This window comes from Taudactylus pleione, unplaced genomic scaffold (genome assembly GCF_031769625.1).
Source record: "Taudactylus pleione unplaced genomic scaffold, aTauple2 ptg000016l, whole genome shotgun sequence".
In the NCBI taxonomy this organism is placed as follows: domain Eukaryota; kingdom Metazoa; phylum Chordata; class Amphibia; order Anura; family Myobatrachidae; genus Taudactylus; species Taudactylus pleione.
Genome location: NW_028284418.1, coordinates 44,633,845 through 44,659,342, shown reverse-complemented (window position 1 = coordinate 44,659,342; position 25,498 = coordinate 44,633,845). Strand labels below are relative to the sequence as shown.

The 25,498-nt window shown below is 43.8% G+C and overlaps 1 protein-coding gene across 1 annotated transcript in view; it reads right to left on the bottom strand.

The window, feature by feature from the left end:
• LOC148541994 (uncharacterized) overlaps positions 1–25,498 on the bottom strand; it is a 141,854-nt gene that overhangs the window by 81,732 nt on the left and 34,624 nt on the right. The window contains exons 3-7 of the mRNA XM_088476742.1: positions 9,201–9,680; positions 8,171–8,212; positions 7,844–7,918; positions 3,169–3,743; positions 766–904 (exon numbers count right to left, since the gene is read on the bottom strand). Of these exons, the coding sequence (XP_088332868.1) occupies positions 766–904; positions 3,169–3,743; positions 7,844–7,918; positions 8,171–8,212; positions 9,201–9,680 (1,311 nt within the window). The remainder of the gene's footprint in view (positions 1–765; positions 905–3,168; positions 3,744–7,843; positions 7,919–8,170; positions 8,213–9,200; positions 9,681–25,498) is intronic.

Sequence of the window (25,498 nt, the reverse complement as noted above, 5' to 3'; positions counted from 1 at the left end):
GTGAAGCGGTTATTCTTATTTAACATTTATTAAATAAATGTATTTGATATACTTATTATATTATTATTATTATTATTATTATTATTATTATCCTTTATTTATATGGCACCACAAAGGTTCCGCAGTGCCTTACACAGTACATAAATGAGCACACAAGAAAAATAGTTAATAGTAATATAAAACAATGCAGGACAAGGACAAGGTTTATAAACATAGCTGCATAACACAAGCAGCAGGACATGAGCAACCAGGTGTTAGGTGCCGTTGTGGGGAGTTAGGAGTAAATGATACTATAAGTAGGGGGAGGAGAAGCACATGAGGGACGAGGGCCCTGCTCGTGAGAGCTTGCATTCTAAAGGGGAAGGGCAGACAGACAGGGGCGACACAGATGGGACTATAATTAATCCTACATTAACTCACCATCAGGATCTCAAGATACCCTTGGGAAATTCTTTTAAAGCCCCTCCCTGGACATCCAGATCTACAAAAACCACGTGACATCACAGTCATTGACCACCTAGCTCCTTGCTATATTACATGCAGGCACAGATCATTGCCTTGAATCGATATGGTGATGTAACGGTGCTTTTCAATTATGTTGTGAGTAGCCATAACATGATGCAAGATGAACTCAGGACTACCAGATTGGTGTGTGCATCAGGACCCAGCATGGTAGGTTCTTGGTGAGCTGCATAAATGCTGTATGTTTTACATAGCTGTTACCACCCCAGATCTACAGCATGGGAGCAATCAAAGAATAATTACCTTCTGTGTAGTTTTCCAGTATATACTCTGTTATTCTTTCAAACACATCAAGAAAAACTTCAGTGTGCTTATTCCCAACTCTAGCACAGATGTGCAAGAAAAAAGACACATTTGATGCTGTATACTTCTTCTGAAATAACTGGAAAAAAATAAAATGGAAATTAATATAAAACCTGAACGAAATCAGATACATGTTTTTTTTTAAATATCTTTAAATATGTATTCAAAAAACTTATAAAAATGGAATGGTTTTGCATTATATGTTTTTTATATTATCATAAAATATATATCTGCAATTTCAGTAGGGTAAGGGCAATTACTGAAGGTAAATGAAGCTTCATTTTGTAAGAGCACAATATTTAGTTAATGGGATTAAGGGGAAGATTTATCGGCTATATGTGCCGGCTCTTTGTGCAACCATTGCAGATTTTTTGGGGATTGTTCAAATTAGGGAGATGCTCTATATATAATAATTATATTAGATGTATAATGGGTTCTGAAAGTAGAAGTACAATACATTCCACTGTAGTAGCCATGAAGCTATTGGAAAGTTTTTGGCTATATTTTGACATTATATTATTTTGCTTTTAAGAGTTTAATTGAGTCATAATATGTATGCACGTGAGCATGTTTATGAACTTTTTGGTACTTCTTATTGGGTTCAGATATATCTAATCATACTGTCACAATATTTAAATGTAATATTTAAGTGTACTGCTACATTAGAGAGGCGGGTCATAAAATTGCTTTACATCCAAATGTAAATGAGCCCCAAAGCAGTTAGTAAGATCTACATGTTGATGAAAACGCACTGATACTTTTCACATATTGCATGTAGCCGTAGCGGTCATTGTGCCTTAAAACCAAGGATCCCTTTTAAATATACAGATCTGTTTTTTTTTACATATATAACGGCTATATAGTAGGGATAAGGTGCAATCTGAGAGATTGTTACTCTCCAGAGAGTCAATGAGACTGCTACTATTTCAGGGAGAGTTGGCAAGTATATGATGTATATACATTTAATTATTAATTTTCTGTATATACTGAGTATGTGTGTATATATATATATATATATATATATATGTGTGTGTATATATATATATAATATACAGCGCCAAAGTCCTTAGATAAAGAACAAGGCGGCATTCCAAGTAGCAATATAGAAAAAAGTGATTATTTTCAAAGCATAATGGTGATTACAAAGACATCATCGATGTTTCAATGTCTATTTTTCTTCAGGATGTAAAGCATATCAAACATAACTAAACATTGATATGCTTTATGGGATACATCCTGAAGAAAAAGTCAAGAGACTTTGAAACGTCAATGATGTCCGTGTAATCACCATTATGCTTGGAATACAATCACTTTTTTCTATATTGTTACTTGGTGTGCCGCCTTGTTCTTTATCTAAGGACTTTGGAGCTGTGTATGAATTATTCTAGGAAGGCACCCTAAAGCTGATTAAGTTATCTGGAGCAACCCACCATGGCTTCCCATGGGAGCAATTTTTAATTTACGGCAATAGTCATTTTTTTAGCCGAGGTCTTTCCTTGTAGACAACATTAGTCGTTTTTCCTCCTGACGTCAACACGAAAAGATTTAGTTTTGACGTGACATGCAAAAGGGCCATATAAAGTTGTCCATGAGAAAAACAGTTTCCACTTAGGGGAACTCCAGCCACGTTACGTGTCTTTCCCTGTGCTTTATTTATGATGGCACTAGTGGACATCATCCGATTTCGAAGGGAAGTAAGCATGATGTGTCTTTCATCTGATGTACTAAGTTTCCTTTCCAAACCACTGTGTCTACAGTCCTCAACTTTGCTCATTTATTTGTGCTTCTACAAAAGAGCTTGAAATCCAAGTCTGCTTTGAAATCTTTGCATGGGAGAGATCTTGCTGATGCAGTATAACTGCAGTACCTATGTGTCTTGTTGGTGTGCTCAGTCTCGACATGGTGTATGACCTGTGACATGAAACGGTCTTCCATAACTTCACCTTTGTAGCAGAGTTTGGCTGTTCCTCACCCAGTTTTAAGCTTCCTACACAGCTGTTTCTGTTTCAGTTAATGATGATATGTTTCAACCTCCATATGAAAATGATGATCATTTTCACCTGTTTGGTATGATTGGTTAATCATACACCTGACTACAATCCTACAATATACCTGACTTTGGGCAAATGTACCTAGAAGAATTGATGCTGTTTTAAAGAATAGGGAGAAGTGAGAGGATATCAAATAGGTATTGCACTTAGCAGTCTTATTGAATATTATATATGCTTGTTTTGATGCCTTAATAAATGTACATTACTTTCAAGACTGGTGAGTGCATATATATGTTTTAAATATTTATCTGAAAGAAAGATAGTTGACTTTTATAGTAAATCTGCAACATACCTTTTCGGCAATGGCAACTATAAAGATATGCCTTATGTCCCAAGGTAGGTTGGTTATATTCTTGATCAGAGCTTGTGGTGGTGTTATTTTATCAGATGATTTAGGATCTATCATTGAAATGCTCTCTTCAAATTTCTTGATATAGGTAGAATTAGTATCCAGTTTACTTGGCCATGTCTTTATTTTAGCATGCAGAGAAACTGTACAATTGCGGTAGGATCCTAGACAAAGTTGCTCATAGGATTTGTATCTGGTTTTACTCTTTGTTACAGTTACGTTCTTCATGTACATCTTCAAATTCAAGTCACTGTATTTGTATATTCTAAAGAATATAGCAGCTGTTATCCAGAAATATAATTTTTCAAAGTTTACAGAATTCTGTTTTTCCACCAAGTATCTAATTTGATTTTCAAAGCAGCGTAAATCGTCATTCTCAATGAAGTGCATTATGTCTTTTTGGATTAATTTTGCCAAGTTGTTTGCTGCTCTGTGTCTAATTGTTTGATTGCAGCTATGGCAACGACTGAGAAGGTCACAAGACAATGTTAATTTACTTTCATGCGAGGCAGAGGCATCTGTAGAAATGGGAAAAAAAACTATTTGTAATACATTTGTAATGATCTCTTTAAACTTTTTTAACTCACTTTGCAATACATTCCATTTTGCAGAGCAAGATTACTGTAAGGACTAAAGAGAGCGTGTTTTCAGGGCTTCCCTTGCCATGGCCAGCCATTCCAATTCTGCAAGGAAAGAGATTTGAACGCTGCACCATCTTAGAGCTACCAGTCTAATATTTTTGCTTGCAATGAGAGAAAACAGTTCCTACTGTATGTTAGATACAGTGTAAATATATAAATAAATAAAAGAAACAGGTAGCGTTTCACTCTTCCCAAAATCCTAAACTGGCCACAGTGCTATGCAACCTGACTGATTTTCATAATAACAGAGAGACCAAGAGTCCTATGTATAAATAAGTGTGGAGCTGTCCCGATTATTAAGGTTTCATATCGCGGCGGATATTTTTATTTTTAATGTACAAAAGGGAACTCACAGGGACAGCAGTTAAGATTACCGGTGTCCCTGCAAATTATATTCCCAGCATATTGTTGAAGTCTCCTGTGAAAGACCCCTCCAATGGAAGCTGACACTGCACATGTACAAGGTGTCAGCACCTGCCACTGGCTGGAAGCTGCGGGAGAGAGATTGAAAGATCTCTCTCCTGCTCGTAAGCCCCTATAGGCTTAAAGCAGTTTACATAACCTGGAGATGGTGTAAACTACCTGGACAAAACTCCGAAAAGTTTAGCTTTTTGGAGTTTGTTACATGCTGCAGGGGTCAGATCATAGTCCCTATTGATAACAGTGGGGACTACGATCTGCAGTGCTACTAAGCACTTTGCCTGGGAGTTCTGTGACATCTCCTGCATTGTGGAATTAGTACATATTTCATAAAATTGGGCAGAAACTACAGATACATAGGACCCCGAGAGAGGACCTCTGGGAGATATTTTGGGCCCTGGTGTATAAACCAGGGCTTTCCTTACATTCTAAGCCGCTGGACTGGTGTCTCTACGGGGGAGATGTTAGAAACACTATAAGAGGCTTCCGGACTCTCACTGAAAAGTGCTGGTAGTTTTTTTTGTGTTCCACTGGCTTTTGGGACTGGGGAAAATGTGTATCCCAGTTTAAGGGAAAGGGTTCCCTTCAAGTGTGTTATCACTGGAAGATCACTCTTGCTGCTCCCTACTTGTGTGGCCCCGCTGAGAAAAGATCTGGTTGCACAGATAAGCCCTTCCTTATGTGGACAGTATTTACAATATTTCTCTGACTTCATAACCTAAGAGAGCGCATGCACATTGGACCTAAGGTGCACAGCACATGCCCGACACAGAACTTTGTGGAACATTAAAAAAAACCTTGGAAAACTGTATGTAAACTTTTCTGTAAATGATTTGTCAGACAGACCCTGACCTGGATGTGGAAAGGTATCGTCAGGGCTAGTATTATAATAAGAGAGGTGGGAGGGGAGGAAGGGGGAGACAGAGAGGATAAAGAAATATTAGGAGAGAGGGGAAGCATGAGTGAGAAGGAAATAGGGGGAAGGGGGGAGAGAAAAAGCAAAGTAGGCAACACCTGGAGATAACTGCTAGTACAGTATATAATGATTCTCCGGTGTATCTATATTTAAAAATAAGATTCATTATAACTAATAATTACTATTATTTAACAACTGCAATATTCACTTATACTTTAATTGACATGAAAGGGTCTGATTCTGAGTTGCATGGTTCTGTTTTCGCGGACACGTGACTTCATGCATTTTTGCATATGTCTGTCCTATTCTGAGTCAAACGCAACTTGGTCGAAATTAAAGATCTGTTAAATAGGACGTATTGGAGTGGTAACTGGGAGGTGGCAAAGCGATCACACATAACCACCCTGACTTGTGGGAGTGTCATTGATGTGGGTCATGATGAGTACAGACATGGGACGCCTGTTTCTGACAGATATCTTGCACCTAGCATTGGGCTGGTAATGAAGACGGCTGCAGCAGCCTTTGCAGATCAGTGGGCGGCACTGGTTTCCGCTTGCACATGCACGATCCACCAAATTTGTTGAAGGGATATTCATATTAGTATAAAGTTGCCCGCAACTGCAGTGACTCAGGGGTCTATTTACTAAGCCTTAGATGGAGATAAAGTGCCAGCCAACCAGCTCCTAACTGTCATTTTTCAAACCCAGCCTGTAACATTTGGGAGCTGATTGGCAGGTACCTTATATCCGTTCACTTAATCTCCATCCAAGGCTTAGTAAATAGACCCCACTGAATCACCCCAATAATATCCAGCCACATTTTGATGATACAATCCCTTTAACAATACAGGGGCTTAGGCAGGGTTATGAGCAGATTGGCCAAACCACGTTGTACTGCATGTGGGGCGGATATAGTCGGGAAGAGGTGTGTCTCTGCTTAATTTAAAATGTCAGTGTAAATACGAAGCGGCATAACTAGGCCCCATGGCAAAGGTTTATAATGGCCCCTATGTACCATCCATTTGTGCAAAATGTATATAACACATGTAACTTTGACAGGGTAGATGGGCCTCCCTCAGCTCTGGGCCCCATAGAACCATAGAAGCTGCACCCCCAGCACCTATGGCAATTACACCCTTGCTGCCCAGTGTTTGTTTGTTACATGCAAAAGCAGCCAGTATTTTCCCTGCATGCAAAAGAACTTAAATGCCTTGCTTTGTAATATAGGGCCTGATTCAGACCCACTCGCGAGCGGCTGTCCGCTCGCAAGTGGGTCGATGGTCTGCACTGAGCATGCGCACGACGGAGGGAGCTCCGTCGTGCGCATGCGCCAGACACGACGAGCGAAGGACTTTCCTTCGCTCGTTGTGTCCGATCAAAGGGGGCGTGCTGTCAATGTTGATTGACAGCACGCCCCCTTTGGTGGGCGTGCCGGGGGCGTGCCTCCCTGACGGGGGCGTTCCCACGGGAACGCCTCCCGTCAGAAGCCGGCCCACTGACATCACTAGTGATGTCAGTGGGAGTGATTTTGGCTCTGATAGAGCCAAAATCACTCCGGAGCTTGCGGTTGAAAACCTCAACCGCAGGCTCCGGCTCGCAATTTCGATGGTCGCGATGGTCACGACCATCGCGGCCATCAAAATGCACGCTCGTATAGCCTGTGGGTGGTGACCCACAGCTATACGAGCGTCCAGGAGGACGCTCCATGAAAATGGAGCCCGGCCCTCATTCAGAGCGTGCGCTCTGCTCAGAGCGTACGGCTCTGAATGAGGGCCATAGTTTGTTACAGGAGAAAATTGTTCATTGTTTGCTCCTTTTTTGATGAGCTCCTTACAGTGAGGGTTTCGGATGGCATATCTAACATGGACCACCCAAAAAACAAATCAATCTGTATTAGACAAGATAAAAACTAAACTCTCCCTAGAAGCACAAATGACAAGACTGCGCCTTTCCTACTTTGGACACATCATGCGAAGAACAGGATCCCTAGAGAAAGACGTTATGCTCGGAAAAGTTGAAGGTCACCAAAAAAAAAAGGGAAGGCCAGCAGCGAGATGGCTTGATACAACTATCAACACTGACCCACTTGACGGAAGATTGACATTTGCTCATGGCAGCTACCCATTTGGTCGACATAGACTTGACGGCAAATTACAACAACAGAAAAAGGGTGCAACATTTTTTTTTTTTTAATTGGCTCTCCTCACTGCACAATATATATATATATATATATATATATATATATATAAATGTGGAATAGCTTGTACAGTATACAGTTGTTTCTTATTTTCTAGTTAGAGGCCTCCTGCTCCTCCTCTATGCCAGGTCTAGGTGATGATAATTGTAAACCTATTCTGAAACTAGAAAACACTGCATTAATGTCTTTGGAATGTTTCTTTTTGTAATATCTGTTTTTAACCACTTGTTGATTGGTAGTGTTGTTTTAAAATGGTGGGCAGAAGATGGTAGTCTATATTTACGAAGCAGCAGCTTTGTAATCGGTGAGTTGGAGGTGAAAATATAAAGCGGCACTAACTTTAAGTGCAAACTCTGGAGTGCCTTTGTTGAGAGCTTGGACACTGCTAGCCCCAGGTGCCAATGACCGTCAAGTTACTGGCATTAAATAGGAAGGACAAAAGTACCTTCAGAGAAAATTGATAAAAATGGTGGCTTGATTCTAAAGGATATCCTCGATGTATTTGATCTCCTGAATGGATCTGCAAAATAAAGATTAATGAAATCAGTTACTTGCATAGATTTGAGATAAAGGGGAATACGTATCAAGCCGTAGAGAGCGATAACGTGAAGAGAGATAAATTACCAACCAATCAGGTTCTGTCATTTTTTAGTACAGCCGGTAATATGACAGAAGCTGATTGGTTGGTACGTTATCTATCTCCACTGTATCTCTCTCCAAGGCTGATACATCTCCCCTAAAGAAACAATAGTATTTTATTGAATGCACTTACTGTTTCGATCAAAAGTAGATGCAGTTGAAGATATGGTAGATTCTGAAACAAAGCACACAAGTTAATTAAGTCATTTTTTTTCCTACAGGCAATATAAATATAGTAAATAAATACTTAAAGTACACTTCATGGAAAAAACACATTTTATATAATAAATACTTTTCAATGAAATATAAATAATTTTATATTTTTATTGACAATTACAGAACAAGAAATTATGTCTCCTAAGAATATGTTCAGTATGAGCTTTGATTGTGGGAAATATGCTTTCTTGGTCAATTTAGAATGTCACTAAAATAAGGGAAATGCGCTTTTTATTGAAACAAGTTCAATTGAAAACAGTGTACTTGTGATCTCAGATAGTAGACCCATTCTATTTACTAATACAATTTGACAAAAATATAGTGCTCAACATGTTATCATTACAATAACTATACAGATAATTAATCAATGTACATAACATTTGCCATTAGTGGCATGACTCGCTGGGTTGATGCGCTCCCCTCCTTGTTCTATTCTCAAAAAGGCAAAGAGGTGGACTCTTCTAATCCATAAACAAATGCACATTCTCAAAACAGCTCACCAATATTTATCCATAACAAATGTCTGTCTATGTCCATGTTATTACTAAATTATGGTTTGAGATTAGCCCTTGTAATTTTTGGACCTGATTCAAGAGAGGACAAAATTGCAAAGTTGCTCACAATCAGCTTTGCAATTCTGTCCTTGCTAATATGGTAATGCACTGGAGTATGGTCTGAGTAGGGACTGATGTGAATGGCCAAATATTCTCTCTGTAAAGCGCTGCGGAAAATGTGTGTGCTATATAAATAACTGTTAATAAATAAAAAATAAAATAAACTATGTGTAAGCCTAGTCTTGCATAAATATGTGAATTAATGTGTGCTACAGAGCTTAGGAACTAATTACTGACAGAGGCAGTAGGTGACCACAGAGATCATTGACTCATTATTATGCTCATACACAATTAAAATCCTCTGAAATGTGTGTTTAGAATCTTGATACTTACCAGGGTCATTCCCCATTTCAAATTTTCTTTTCCTGAGATGTAGCGGATTCTGTTTGCTCTTTTCTTCAATTGTATGGATCAGCTTCGGTAATAGGTACTTATCATTGACTGAAATTGAAAAACTGTTTTTTGCAACAGCAGGAGGTTCAATTTTTGTTAAATCGAAGGAGAGAAACACAATTCTATTCAAATAATCCGGTCTTAGAAGAAAGTTCCGATATGCTTCGAAATTCTTATCCCTGTAGACTGGCACAACGGTTGTTGGCATAATGGTGATTGGCTTACTTAAGCTCTGCATGACAAATTCTCCACCAGAAATGTCTCTGGAGCCATGGTAACACTTAAATCCATGTTGCTCAAGTTGGTTCACAATGCTTTCAGTCATGTATTCATCAATCTGCCTTTGCTTTGTATTTTGTGGGGCTGGTGCTGAGACTACATAGACATCGTAGCAGAATAGTTCATGGAATATTAAACCAGCTGTGGAAAAATAAAAATACATTATTTTTTTATGTACCACTGTGATATAAATGAAAGATGGTGTAATGGCTAGCATCACTACCTCACAGCAATGAGGGAGGTCATGGGTTCAATTCCTAACATGGCACTCTATGTGTAGAGTTTGTATATTCTCCCTGTGCTTGTGTGGGTTTCCTTCGGGTGCTCCGGTTTCCTCCCACACTCCAAAAATATTCTGGTAGGTTGATTGGCTACTTACAAAAAATTAACCATAGTGTATATGGTAGGGAACATAGACTGTAAGCGCCATTGGGACAGGGACGATTGTGAATGGCCAAATATTCTCTGTAAAGCACTGTGGAATCTGTGCGTGCTATATAGAGATAGGTTGAGTCTCCCATATCCAAATATTCCAAAATATGGAATATTTTGAGCGTGACTGAGATAGTGACAACTTTACTTTTTGATGGTTCAATGTAAACACACTTTGTTTGATGCACAAAATTAATAAACATATTGTATACAATTATATTCAGGCTGTGCATATAAGGTGTACAGTATATGAAACAAAAAAGCATTCTGTGTTTAGATTTGGGTCCCATTCCCAAGATATCTCATTATGGTATGAAAATATTCCAAAACACAGAAAAATCCGATATCCAAAATATTTCTGGTCCCAAGCATTTTGGATATGTGCGACTCAACCTTTAACTGTAATAATAATAATTTTAGAAGTAATCTGAATTTATCAGCAATATAAGCAAATATTATATTAAAGTGTCAGCTGGTGGGGGACATTTTTTTCCTTATATCCTTTGGAAGATTATTGGCCTGCAACTTTTTCACACATCTACAGTTGGGATTTATCTATGCTCTCAATTTAAAGAAGTGTGGTGTTCTCTACACATTTTCTAGTTCTCCTCCAAGTATAACTAGTAAAAGAAATGTACAGTACTTAGCTTGTTATTGTTATCCAGTTACATTTATTCCTCCATCCACTTCCTAACTATTTTTGTAACTCCTCTGCATACATATTTCCCATCTGTTCCACTTTCGCTTATACTCCTGCCCATTGCTATCACAATCCTTTTTATCACCTACCAACCTCATATGCACATCACATACTAGTGATACCTTACACCCCATTGTACAATTCATTTCCTAATTTTCACATGATATATACATATTCTACATACAAATTCACTACTAATTCTCCCCACACAAACCCCACCCTCCCTCCAGGTACAGCTCTTACTTCATTCCATTGTACTGTATGTAGTTTGCAATTTCACCTCTCATAATAACAAAAGTTTAAAGTCACATGCAGCTCTTTGTTGTGCTGCGGCTCGTAACAATGGCCCCCGCAGACCCCGCAGTAGCTTGGGAGTCATTGCTACGCCACTGCAACTGTGAACGCTGGCCTCTGAAGCAATCAGTGGCTAAAGAAGCCTCTGATGACTTCAGAGACCAGTGTTCCCAGTAATGCAGTGCGTGGTTCACCTACTATGTGAGGAGCCTGCGCGTCTGCTGGATCCAGTTACATTCAACAGTCAGCGGCAGTGGGAGTGACAGCAGGAGCGGTGCCCGGCGTGAAGCCAGGTAAATACTGAGGGCACTGCATAAGGGGCACAATTACAGGGGGCACTGCATAATGGGCACTACTACAGGGGGCATTGCATAAGGGCCTTTGGTGTGTGCATGATATCGGGTCTTTAACTTGACTACCTATATTTGTTGGCTCTTCGCATATGACTGGTTGGCCACCCCTGGTTAGACCAACACTCAAAAAAACTGTTTTTTGTGGCAACAGCCAGTTTTGTGTTTTTGTGCATCTATAAATATATTCCCATCATAGGACTGGTAACACAATGAACCCAGCAGAATTCTGTACTTACTAGCACAAGGAAAGGACATTTGCTTGTGTGATGTAGCCCTCATGTGTAGTTATTTTTGTAACCATTTATTGTCTCTTATAACAGTTTGAGATTAGTAGGTGATCACTTTACTTCTCTCATTTAAATAATGTTATGTGAGTGAAGAGGACATTTGCTTACAATAACAATCTAGTATGATAGATAGTAACATGTATTTAGAAAGAATATCAGATTGGATCAAAAAGTACAATATAAAGATAGAATGTTTTTTAAAATGACCGCTACAGTCTGATATAATTATAAACTAGTTGTAATAGCTAACAACTGGTAATACTCAACTGTTATAAACAAAATGTTTAGTAATTCAAAAGGTAATCATGAATGGTTATAGGTCATAGTACTGCAACGGAAGTCTTAAATCGACCAATTTATCATATCACTAGCTGCAGTACCTGGCTCTGCTCTGGTGGAAGTCGGTAATCTGTCTCTCACTAGACAGACGGCTCCCTCCCTTAGGGATCTATTTATTAACATTATTTTTACTAAGCTTAGCGTCGGTGGGGGGTAGCAGCGACGGTGGGTCGGCGCATGCGCGGGCTCTTAGTCGCAGTATTTTTTCCGAAAATACAGCGACTAGAGTGCGGATGGGATCCGCAGGGACAGAGCTTTATCACAAGCTCTGTCCCTGCAAGGTATTTATAGTAAATCCCTGTGATATTGCCTGAATTCGCAATGCGAATTCACTCGGTAATATCACACTACAATCCGCATTCAATATGCGGATTGTAGTAAATAGAGCCCTTAGTGAGCTGCACTCTGGTGATCTCTGCCACTTGGATACCAGTGACTGCTCATTATTCATGTCACTGAGGACAGTGCTGCAACCTCCTGAGATGACAGGGTGCTCCACCGATCAGCACATATAACGGGTCCCTGAACAGCAGGTACACCAGCACCTTTGTAACAAGTCACCTCAGGTGGCAGCTGCAGGGCCAGCAACAGAAATCTCGGGGCCCAGTACACTGATGTCTCTTGGGGCCCCATCTTCTCACCATCACCCCGATCCCGCACATCCCTCCCCTGCATGTGTGATATGTGAAGCATGAGAATGTTAACTGAAAGATATACCAGTCTTTACATAAAGTAAAAATACAGTATGACTTACAGTACCACACTGTCTCTCTGTTACTAACTATACAGGCTGTAGTTCTTGTCTGCCGTCTCTTGCAAGGTCTTCCTTATGACAGTGCTGTGGATACCTCAGGGGTAGGAGGAATGGTGTCAGCAGCCAGCCATTCTCAGTCCTTAGCCCAGATACCCTCCACCTTCTTCCATCCCCAGCCCCCATCACCTTCCTCTGCCCCCAGCCTGTGTGACCTTCTGCCCCCAGCTCCCATCACCTTCCTCTACCCCCAGCCTGTGTGACCTTCTGCCCCCAGCTCCCATCACCTTCCTCTGCCCCCAGCCTGTGTCATATTCTGCCCCCAGCACCTTCTTCTGCCCCCAGCCCCTTCCTCTGTCCCCAGCCTCCATCACCTTCCTCTGCCCCCAGCTTGTCACCCTCTGCCCCCAGCACCTCCTTATGCAACCAGCTCCTTTCTCTGTCCCCAGCCCCCTTCCCCAGCACCCATCCTGCTTTCCTTTCCACTCTCCCTGTGCCTCTAACATCCCCTATCCCCTCCAAAATGCAGCATGCCTGACGGGCAGAGATGTGCGGCAACGTGACCTATGACGTCACGCCGCCGCATTGCTCATAAGGTCAAACAACACAGCAGTCAGCAGGCCCGGGCTGCAGCTGAACCACCGGGAAGAGCCTAGTGCTGCCCGGGCCAAGCTATAAGGGATTGAGCCCGCTGGCTTCAACAATGAGTGTGCGACCCCGTTTTTGTGCCCATCCGGTCCTTGGGGCCCCTCTGGACCCGGGGGCCCAGTACGGGTGCACCGTTAGTCCCCCCTGTTGCTGGGCCTGGGCAGCTGCCCTCTTTACTGCAGGCTCTGTACACCTCTCACTGCTCACAGCAAAAGTTCCTCTTCGGAGAATAGGGCTGAAAATAATTTAGACGTGAATGGAACAGTGCAGGAGACCCCTTTCCGTGGAGCCCTGTCCACAGCCCCCTGATGACTGATCGTGATGATCCTTAGCCTAAAACCTGCCCAGTGAAAATTACCTACACAATGGTGAAAACCACATCACAATAGGTTCAGTGGTTGCGGAATTTATCACAATCAGACAAACAAACCGACATTCTAATTTATAAGTACTATAGATAATAGATATATAAAACAGCAGCAGTTGAAACCAACCTACACACAGTGATTATCAATACTATAATAATAGTCAAATATAATGTAAGTTTAAATATGGGTCAATTATGTCCTATTATGTGAAACAAATAATATGGAATTTACAGTAAAAAAAACTGAAAACGCAATTATAATTTTCACTTTAATTATATTGTACTGTTCAAACAACAAAAACAGTGCTACTAATCAGAAATGGACTTTCATAACAGATGGTCAGCCAGTGAGAGACCACTTTTGACTGGCTGGCTGCCTTTTAAGAAGCATGTGTGAAAAAAGAGACAGAAGACTCTTTATGGGGCACGGTCGTAATTGTGATGAATTATAAGCTAAAATTTAAATTTTATTTTGTATATTAAAATAGGTAGGATACATTTAAACAAACAAACAAAAAGTATTTCAATTGGGTGAAAAATTAGAGACTAGGGGGTCTATTTACTAAGCAGTGTTAGGAGACAGAGTGAAAAGTGATAAGGTGCCAGCCAATTAGCTCCCAACTGTCATCTCACAGGCTGTGTTTGAAAAATGACAGTTAGTAGCTGACACTGCTTAGTAAACAGACCCCTTAATGAAAAAGGGATTTTATAGTTTAAGTACCCATTTAGGGCTCAATCCAATTAGCCACAATGATCTTGTGGGTACAAGTCATCATGGCACTAGCCGCACTTTACAGCAGCCCAAATTTGTATAAAAGTACTTGCAGCCCAATAAGGCTCCGAGCAAAATTATGCAAATTCAGGCTTGGAGCAGGCATCGTGAGGTGCGGTGCCGTTGCTGTCGTTTTAAAGTTGTGGCATTGGCAAATCGCACCCTTCGCAATCAATTTGATTGACCCCTTAGTATTTAATCTATTATTATAATATTATCATTTCTATATCTGACAACAAATACGCTGGCTAGTTTTGTTACTTTAATATTATCACAAGGATTATTATTATTATTATTATCATCATCATTATTTATAAGGGGTCCGTAATGCCTTACAAAGTACAGAAACAGTATGAACAAAAAATACAGGAACAAGAGTGACATACACTACAGAACATGCAGAACATGGACATTGTTTATAAACATTGTTGCATCAGCAGTAATAAAACTCACATAGGCAGCAATATGGCAAAACCCAAAGATTGGGTTCCATTGTAGACAGTGGGGAAGATAGAGTAGTAGAAGCAAGAGAAGGAAAAGCTTATGAGGGAAAAGGGCCCTGCTGATGAGAGCTTACAGTCTAAAGGAGGGGACAGACAGACATGGGGTGACAGAGTGGAGAGATAGTAAGCAAGGATCATGGGGTCTTGAATTAGGATGAGAGCTGGAAGGCTTTGATGAAGAAGTGGGTCTTGAGACCCACTTGAAATGTTGTAGTGAGGTGGAGAGTCTGATTGGAAGATGGAGAGAGTTCCAGAGGTGAGGAGCAGCACAGGCAAAAATTAGGAGACGAATGCTAGAGGAAATAATCATCTGGGAGGAGAGGCAGCATTTATGAGTGGAGCAAAGTGGGCGAGTGGTAGTGTGAAGGGATATGAGGTCTGCAATGTAAATAGGAGAGGATTGGGTGAGGGCTTTGTAAGTTAGTGCGAGAAGTTTGAAATGAGTTCTGAAGGGAAGGGGAGCCAGTGAAGGGTTTGTAGGAGAGGGGAGGAATATGTAGTGTGTTTACAGAGGAAGATGAGCCAAACAGCTGCATTAAATGCAGATTGTAGCAGAGACAGGTGTGAGTCAAGGAGGCCAGTTAAGAGGAGGTGGTTGTAGTCCAAGAGATGAGTGGATGAGGGTCTTAGTTTCCTCCAGGGTGAGAAAGGCTCTAATCTTGACAATATTTTTGAGTTGGGAACGGCAAGACTGTGAGAGGTGCTGGATGTGTGCTTTGAAGGAGAGGGCAGAGTTAAGAATGGCTCACAACAGCGAACTTACAGGCTAGAGGAGATGATGGTGGTGTTAATAGATAAAGAAATTGTGGGAATGGAGGATATTCAAGAGGATAGGAATATTATCATTGCAGTCTTGGACATGATAAGTTCAAGAAAACACTGGAACATCCAAAACGAAATAGCAGAGGGACAGTTGGAGAGACGAGTGAGGGGGGGAAAGGTCAGGGGAGAGTATGTAGCCAGGAAGCTGACGGTCGAAATGCCAACCGCCGGCTTCCCGACTGTCATATCCCGGCAAGGTACTAATGATAGGCATTGAAATCCCGATGCCTATCATTAGCCCTATGCTGCAAGACCGATGCCCAGCATACCAAATGAAGGTAACCCAGGTGGCGATAGTGGACAGCTGTGGGGGGAGGGTTAGGTTAGGTGAGGCGTTCCTGGGGGGGACTTAGGTCAGGGCAGTTTCAGTGGAGTGGAGAAGATGAAAGCCAGACTGAAATGGGTTAAGGAGGGAGTGAGAGAAAAGAAAGGCAGTGAGGTGGTTGTAGACAATATGCTCAAGGAGTTTGGAGGCAAAGGGGAGGAGTTAGAAGGGGTGGTAGCTAGCGAGTGTGTCAGGAACAAGGTTGCATTTTTTAAGAATGGGGGGCACAAGGGCATGCTTAAATGCGGAGTGGACAGTGCTTGATGAGAGAGAGATATTGGCAAGATGGGAAAAGGCAGCAGGAGAGAGGGAGTGAAGGAGGTGACATGGGTTAAGGTCAAGGGGGGAGGTGGATGAAGGGTTAGTAAGATTAGGGCCTTGAGTTAATTTCCAGATACTGGGGAGAAAGAAGTCAATGTTGGTAAAGTGGATGGGAGGAGGAGGGAGAGGCAGGGTGGGTAAAAAAGGGATGGGGTGCTAAGGGTTTGGTAGGGTGTGATGTTCTGATATATTGTTTCAATCTTAGTTGTGAAGTGAGTGGCGTAGTCAAAGGCCAAGAGTGAAGACAAGGAGGGGGTGGGCAAAGGAGAGAGTTGAAAGTGTGGAAGGGACGACTGGGATTGGAGAACTGGGAAGAGATAAGGGTCTTGAAATAATGCAGTTTAGAAAGGGAAAGAAGTACTGTAGGTTGGAAGCATAAATTTGAAATGGAGGAAGTCGGCATTGGAGCGTGATTTCCTCCACTGACGGTCTGCGGTACGTGACCACTTTTGCAGATATCTGGTGCATTTGGATTACCAAGGTTGAGGTTTGGTTCTGCCAGGGTGAGTACTGACCGCTGGAGCAACAGAGTTGAGAGCAGAAGTAAGAGAGACATTGTATAGGGAAACCACTTGGTCATAGCAGGAGAGAGACCACGGAGGAAAGAAGTGAGTCGATCCGGGAGGATAAACATTATGGCCTTGTTATAGTGATTCATCACCATTAAATATGTATATCATGATCAGAGTGTGTTTGTCTTGTTTATTTATTACCAGTTATTTATATAGCGCACACATATTCTGCAGCGCTTACAGAGAATATCTAGCCCTTCACATTAGTCCCTGCCCCAGTGAAGCTTACAATTTGGATTTCCTACCACATGCACTCACACATACACAGTAGGGTTAAATTTGCTGGGGGTCAATTAACCTACCAGTATATTTTTGGAGTATGGGAGGACAACGGTGGAAACCCACGCAAGCACACTGAGAATATACAAATGTCACACAGTTAGGGCCATAGTGGGAATTGAACCCACAAACTCAGTGATGTGAGGCAGTAATGCTAACTAGGGGTGTGCACCGGCCACTTTTCGTGTTTTGTGTTTTGGTTTTGGATCTGGATCTTTCTTCGTGTTTTGGATCTGGATTGGTTTTGCCAAAACCACCCTTCCGTGTTTTGGGTTCTGGGTTTTGTGTTTTGGATCTGTATTTTTTTGAAAAAAAGCATAAAAACAGCTAAAATCACAGAATTTGTAGGTTTTTCTGCTCCTATGCTATTATTAACCTCAATAACCTTAATTTCCACTCATTTCCAGTCTATTCTGAACACCTCACACCTCACAATAGTGTTTTTATGTCCAAAAGGTTGCACCGAGGTAGCTGGATGACTATGCTAAGCGACACGAGTGGGCGGCACAAACACGTGACCCATCTAGGAGTGACACTGCAGTGGCAGGCAGGATGGCAGTTAGAAAAACTAGGCCCCAAACTGTACATAATGCAAAGAAAAAAAGAGGTGCAAGATGGAATTGTCCTTGGGCCCTCCCACCCACCCTTATGTTGTATAAACAGGACATGCACACTTTAACAAATCAATCATTTCAGCGCCAGGGTCTGCCACACAACTGTGGCTGAAATGATTGGTTCGTTTGGGCCCCCACAAAACAAGCTGGCAATTAATGTGTCCCTGCACAAACTGGCTCTACGGAGGCAAGATGTCATCCTCATCCTCCTCATCCACCGATTCCTCACCCTCTTCAGTGTGTACATCCTCATCCTCACAAAGTATTAACTCGTCCCCACTTGAATCCACCACCACAGGTCCCTCTGTACCTTCTGGAGGCTGGTCTCCCTGGAAGAGCTGATAATTCATTTTGATGAACATCATCTTCTCCACATTCTGTGGAAGCAACCTCCTACGCCTTTCGCTGACAAGGTTCCCGGCTGCACTAAACACTCTTTCGGAGTACACACTGGAGGGGGGGCAACTCAGGTAAAATAGAGCCAGTTTGTACAGGGGCCTCCAAATTGCCTCTTTTTCCTGCCAGTACAGGTATGGACTGTCTGACATGCCTACTTGGATGCTGTCACCGATGTAATCCTCCACCATTCTGTCAATGGTGACAGTATCATATGCAGTGACAGTAGACATGTCAGAAATTGTTGCCAGGTCCTTCAGTCCGGACCAGATGTCCAAACTTGGTCCTGCCTGCCCTGCATCACCGCCAGCGGGTTGCTTAGGATACCTAAGTTTTTTCCTGGCAGCCCCAGTTGCGGGAGAAAATGAAGAAGGAGCCGTTGACGTGTCACGTTCCGCTTCAGCTGACAGTGTGTTCACCAGCAGGTCTTTGCACCTCTGCAGGCTTGTGTCGGCCGGAAAGAGAGACACCACATAGGCTTTAAACCTAGGATCGAGCACGGTGGCCAAAATGTAGTGGTCTGATTTCAACAGATTGACCACCCTGGAATCCTGGCAAAGCGAATGAAGGGCTTCATCCACAAGTCCCACATGCCGAGCGGAATCGCTCCGTCTTAGCTCCTCCTTCACTTTCTCCAGCTGCTTCTGCAAAAGCCTGATGAGGGGAATGACCTGACTCAAGCTGGCAGTGTCTGAACTGACTTCACGTGTGGCAAGTTCGAAGGGCTGAAGAACCTTGCACAACACGGAAATCATTCTCCACTGCGCTTGAGTCAGGTGCATACCCCCTCCTTTGCCTATGTCATAGGTGGATGTATAGGCTTGTATGGCCTTTTGCTGCTCCTCCATCCTCTGAAGCATATAGAGGGTTGAGTTCCACCGCGTCACAACCTCTTGCTTCAGGTGATGGCGGGGCAGGTTCAAGAGTGTTTGCTGGCGCTCCAGTCTTCGGCACGCAGTCGCTGAATGGCGAAAGTGGCCAGAAATTTTTCGGGCCACCCAAAGCGTCTCCTGCACGCCCCTGTCGCTTTTCAGAAAATTCTGCACCACCAAGTTTATTGTGTGAGCAAAACATGGGACGTGCTGGAATTTGCCCAGATGTAATGCCCGCACAATATTGGTGGCGTTGTCAGATATCACAAATCCCCAGGAGAGTCTAAGTGGGGTAAGCCACTGGGCGATGATTTCCCTCAGTTTCTCTAAGAGGTTGTCGGCGGTGTGCCTCTTACTGAAACCGGTGATACACAGCGTAGCCTGCCTTGTAACGAGCTGGCGTTTCTGAGATGCTGCTACTGGTGACGCTGCTGCTGTTGCTGCGTAAGGTGATACATCTACCCAGTGGGCTGTCACAGTCATATAGTCCTTAGTCTGCCCTGTTCCACTTGTCCACATGTCCGTGGTTAAGTGGACATTGTGTACAACGGCATTTTTCAGGACACTGAGGACACTTTTTCTGACGTTTCTGTACAGTCTCGGTATCGCCTGCCTAGTGAAGTGGAATCTAGACGGGATTTGGAACCGGGGACACACTACCTCCATCAATTGTCTAAATCCCACTGCACTAATGGCGGATACCGGACGCACGTCTAACACCAACATAGCAGTCAAGGCCTCAGTTATACGTTTTGCTTCAGGATGACTGCTGTCGTACTTCATCCTCCTCGCTAAGGACTGTTGGAGGGTCAATTGTTTAGTAAAAGTAGTGGTGTTCCTACTTCCTCTCTGGGATGATGAACGACTCCCAGCAGCAGCAGCAACAGCAGCAGCGGCAGCAGTAGGCGTAGCAATGCAGGATCCTCCGGAGGAATCCCGGATAGGAGAGTCAGTCATGCCAGTGATATGGCCTGCAGGACTACTTCCGATCCTGACTAAGGAGGAAATTGACGAGGAGGGAGTTGACGGTGTGGTTTGCAGGCGCTTGGATACAACAGGACAACGGGATTTAGGTGTCCCTGGACTGCTTACGGTCTGAGCCAAAGTTTCTGAACTTGACAGTAACTTTTTATGAACGCGCTGCAGGTGCCGTATAAGGGAGGATGTTCCTAGGTGGTTGACGTCCCTACCCCTACTTATTTCACCTTTACATATGGTACATATGGCAAGACAGTTGTTGTCCGGATTTGGATAGAAATATTGCCAGACCAAAGAGGTGGAATGTTTGGTCTTCTGCCCAGGCATGACCGTGATGGGCTTTTTCATCCCACGGACAACAACTGTCTCCCCCGGAGCCTGATTTAAACAAACCACATCACCATCAGAATCCTCCTCGCCAACTTCCTCCTCAGCGCCAGCTACACCAGTATCCTCATCCTGTTGTACTTCAACAGTGACATCTTCAATTTGCATATCAGCAAGTGGACTGTGGGTGCTCCTTTCAGCACTTGCAGGGGGCGTGCAAATGGTGGAAAGAGCCACCTCTTCCCGTCCAGTGCTGGGAAGGTCAGGCATCGCAACCACCACCACACTTGGACTCTCTTTGGGGATTTGTGATATCTTCTTAGAAAGCACAGTTCTTCGCTGTGCTTTTGCCAGCTTAACTCTTTTGATTTTTTTAGTGGGAGGAGGGCTTCCATCGTCATGTGAAGCTGAACCACTAGTCATGAACATACTAGGGATCGACCTTAGCCGTTCCTTGCCACTCCGTGTCGTAAATGGCATATTGGCAAGTTTACGTTTCTCTTCAGCTGATTTAAATGTCTTTTTCAAGGTCATTTTCCTGAACTTTGCCATTTGGGATTGTATGTGCCCTCTACTATGACATTGGGCATCGGCCTTGGCAGACGACGTTGATGGCATGTTATCGTCTATGTCATGACTAGTGGCAGCAGCTTCAGCACTAGGAGGAAGTGGTTCTTGATCTTTCTCTATTTTATTTTTATCGGAGAAAGTTTGGTCCTCCATTTATGTTATATCGATTTGATATATACGTGCGGCTAAACACAGAAAATAAATTTTTTTTTGGTTCGGACTGGAGTGTACTTTGTGGGTTACAGCACCCTTTAACGGTCAAGCCAGCCGGCCCTTTACTTATGACACAGGCGCACTCTTGGCACTACTTTGTTGATGCACGTGCGGCTACTGCGCACACAATTCACAAACACAGAAAATAATTTTTTTTTGGTTTGGCTTTGGACTGGAGTGTACTTTCGGGGGTTACAGCACCCTTTAACGGTCAAGCCAGCCGGCCCTTTACTTATGACACAGGCGCACTCTTGGCACTACTTTGTTGATGCACGTGCGGCTACTGCGCACACAATTCACAAACACAGAAAATAATTTTTTTTTGGTTTGGACTGGAGTGTACTTTCGGGGGTTACAGCACCCTTTAACGGTCAAGCCAGCCGGCCCTTTACTTATGACACAGGCGCACGCTTGGCACTACTTTGTTGATGCACGTGCGGCTACTGCGCACACAATTCACAAACACAGAAAATAATTTTTTTTTAGGTTTGGACTGGAGTGTACTTTCGGGGGTTACAGCACCCTTAACGGTCAAGCCAGCCGGCCCTTTACTTATGACACAGGCGCACGCTTGGCACTACTTTGTTGATGCACGTGCGGCTACTGCGCACACAATTCACAAACACAGAAAATAATTTTTTTTTTGGTTTGGACTGGAGTGTACTTTCGGGGGTTACAGCACCCTTAACGGTCAAGCCAGCCGGCCCTTTACTTATGACACAGGCGCACTCTTGGCACTACTTTGTTGATGCACGTGCGGCTACTGCGCACACAATTCACAAACACAGAAAATAATTTTTTTTTGGTTAGGACTGGAGTGTACTTTCGGGGGTTACAGCACCCTTTAACGGTCAAGCCAGCCGGCCCTTTACTTATGACACAGGCGCACGCTTGGCACTACTTTGTTGATGCACGTGCGGCTACTGCGCACACAATTCACAAACACAGAAAATAATTTTTTTTTTGGTTTGGACTGGAGTGTACTTTCGGGGGTTACAGCACCCTTAACGGTCAAGCCAGCCGGCCCTTTACTTATGACACAGGCGCACGCTTGGCACTACTTTGTTGATGCACGTGCGGCTACTGCGCACACAATTCACAAACACAGAAAATAATTTTTTTTTTGGTTTGGACTGGAGTGTACTTTGGGGGTTACAGCACCCTTTAACGGTCAAGCCAGCCGGCCCTTTACTTATGACACAGGCGCACGCTTGGCACTACTTTGTTGATGCACGTGCGACTACTGCGCACACAATTCACAAACACAGAAAATAATATTTTTTTTGGTTTGGACTGGAGTGTACTTTCGGGGGTTACAGCACCCTTAACGGTCAAGCCAGCCGGCCCTTTACTTATGACACAGGCGCACGCTTGGCACTACTTTGTTGATGCACGTGCGGCTACTGCGCACACAATTCACAAACACAGAAAATAATTTTTTTTTTGGTTTGGACTGGAGTGTACTTTCGGGGGTTACAGCACCCTTAACGGTCAAGCCAGCCGGCCCTTTACTTATGACACAGGCGCACGCTTGGCACTACTTTGTTGATGCACGTGCGGCTACTGCGCACACAATTCACAAACACAGAAAATAATTTTTTTTTTGGTTTGGACTGGAGTGTACTTTGGGGGTTACAGCACCCTTTAACGGTCAAGCCAGCCGGCCCTTTACTTATGACACAGGCGCACGCTTGGCACTACTTTGTTGATGCACGTGCGACTACTGCGCACACAATTCACAAACACAGAAAATAATATTTTTTTTGGTTTGGACTGGAGTGTACTTTCGGGGGTTACAGCACCCTTAACGGTCAAGCCAGCCGGCCCTTTACTTATGACACAGGCGCACGCTTGGCACTACTTTGTTGATGCACGTGCGGCTACTGCGCACACAATTCACAAACACAGAAAATAATTTTTTTTTTGGTTTGGACTGGAGTGTACTTTCGGGGGTTACAGCACCCTTAACGGTCAAGCCAGCCGGCCCTTTACTTATGACACAGGCGCACGCTTGGCACTACTTTGTTGATGCACGTGCGGCTACTGCGCACACAATTCACAAACACAGAAAATAATTTTTTTTTGGTTTGGACTGGAGTGTACTTTCGGGGGTTACAGCACCCTTAACGGTCAAGCCAGCCGGCCCTTTACTTATGACACAGGCGCACGCTTGGCACTACTTTGTTGATGCACGTGCGGCTACTGCGCACACAATTCACAAACACAGAAAATATATTATTTTTTTAGCACTTGGGGGGAGCACCCCTGATGGACAGAGCACCCCCTGGACAACACTACAGCACTCCTTTAGGACTGGGACACTGCACAGGACTTTGGAGTGGACACAGCCCCTATGGAGAACTGACTGCACAACACAGTCCAGCCAGCCCCTATGGACTTTGAAGTAGTGGACACAGCCCCTATTAACAACAGCAGCACAGCACAACACAGCCAGCCCCTATGGACTTTGAAGTAGTGGACAACAGCAGCACTACACTACACTACACTACACAGCCCTAACTCCCACCCTCCCTCTTCACTGTCCACAGCCGAGTGAGAAAATGGCGCCGACGTGTGTACCTTATATAGGATCCAAAACCCGCGAGACTCGGAAGGCGGGAAGATGACGTTTTGCCTCGATTTCAGATCCGAGTCAGGCGGGAAAAGTCGAGCCTGACTCGGATCGGACTCGGATCGGGGGGGCTCGGGGGGGTTCGGATTTCAGAAATCCGAACCCGCTCACCCCTAATGCTAACCATTACACCGCCTGTGCTGCCTTGTGTTCCTCAATATGTATCGGGTTGGATAATTGACACTTTTTTAAAGGAATAATGGTCATACACATATACATTATGTGAAATATAAAATATATTTCTTAAGCAAAAATATAAAATTGCATCATAAGTGTTAAGCCTCTGGTATGACTTAGTAGGGTACAGTGCTGCAACCGCCTTGAGGGCTGGTATTACCTTGGTTAAATGCGGCCAGGTAGCAGCTTAAACAGCTGATAAGATTAGAGTGGCTGAAGCCTGTAAGCCTGTAGGATGTGGTGAGGCCTCGGGCCGTGCAGCAGCCTTGAGGGCTAGAAGTGCCTTGGCTGGCTGTGGCCTGTGAGCTTGAAGATAAGATGCTGCCTTTGGGCCGGTAGCCGCCTTGAGGGCTGGAAGTGACTTGGCTGGCTGCTGTAACAGAAGACTGCAGGAAGTATGCTGGCCTGCATATAAAGGATACTGGATTGCGACTTGTGCCACCGAGTTGACACAAGCCGCCGGTGCTGAGGTGCAACCTGTGCTGCCGAGTTGACATAAGTGCGAGTATACTGGTTTGTGTACTGAGGATGTTGGAGTATGGCCAATGCCACTGGGTTGACATTAGCACAGTACACTGGTTAGTGTACAGAGGACACTGGAGTATGGCCTGTGCCGCCGGGTTGACACAAGCATGAGTACACTGACTTGCGTACTGAGCACGCTGGAGTGCGGCCTGTGCTGCCGGGTTGACACAAGCATGAGTACACTGGTTTGAGTACTGAGGATGCTGGAGTGCGGCCTGTGTCGCTGGGTTGAGACAGGTGTGAGTACGCTGGCTTGCGTACTGAGGACACTGGAGTGCGGCCCATGCTGCCTGGATGACACAAATAGCAGGTAGATAGTCAGCGAACCGTGCCGCCCAGACGATACAAATGGCAGGTATACAAGATAAGCAGGAGGACTGGATACTCGACTGGATACAGGAGACAATGCCAGAACCAGAAACACGTGAAACGCTATCATCGGCATCGGAGCAGTGTTCACAGCAGAAGGACATGGACGCAGGAGTCAATCCAGGCCGACCCCAGAATGATGGACAGGAGGTAGGCGGAGTTTCAGCGAATGCTGGCCCGGCATTCGCTTTGCACAACATTAGCAGTGTGGCGGCTTGTGACAGTACCCCCCACTTGACAAGACCAGAAACTGAAGGCATCCACAGGAAACTCTGGAGTCTAGGCTTTTCTGCACGACAAACTCCTGGCGCCCTTGGACGAGCACCGGAGGAGGTCTGAACGAACGTCTAAGAGAAAACTTGGAGGAAAGAAACACCGGCTTCAGGAGGGAGCAATGAAAGGTATTATTAATCTTAAGGGTCCTCGGTAATATTAGTCGAAAGGCCACAGGATTCACTTGGGCAATAATATGAAATTGGCTAATGAACTTGGGCCCCAACTGTTGTGACCTCTGGCGTAGA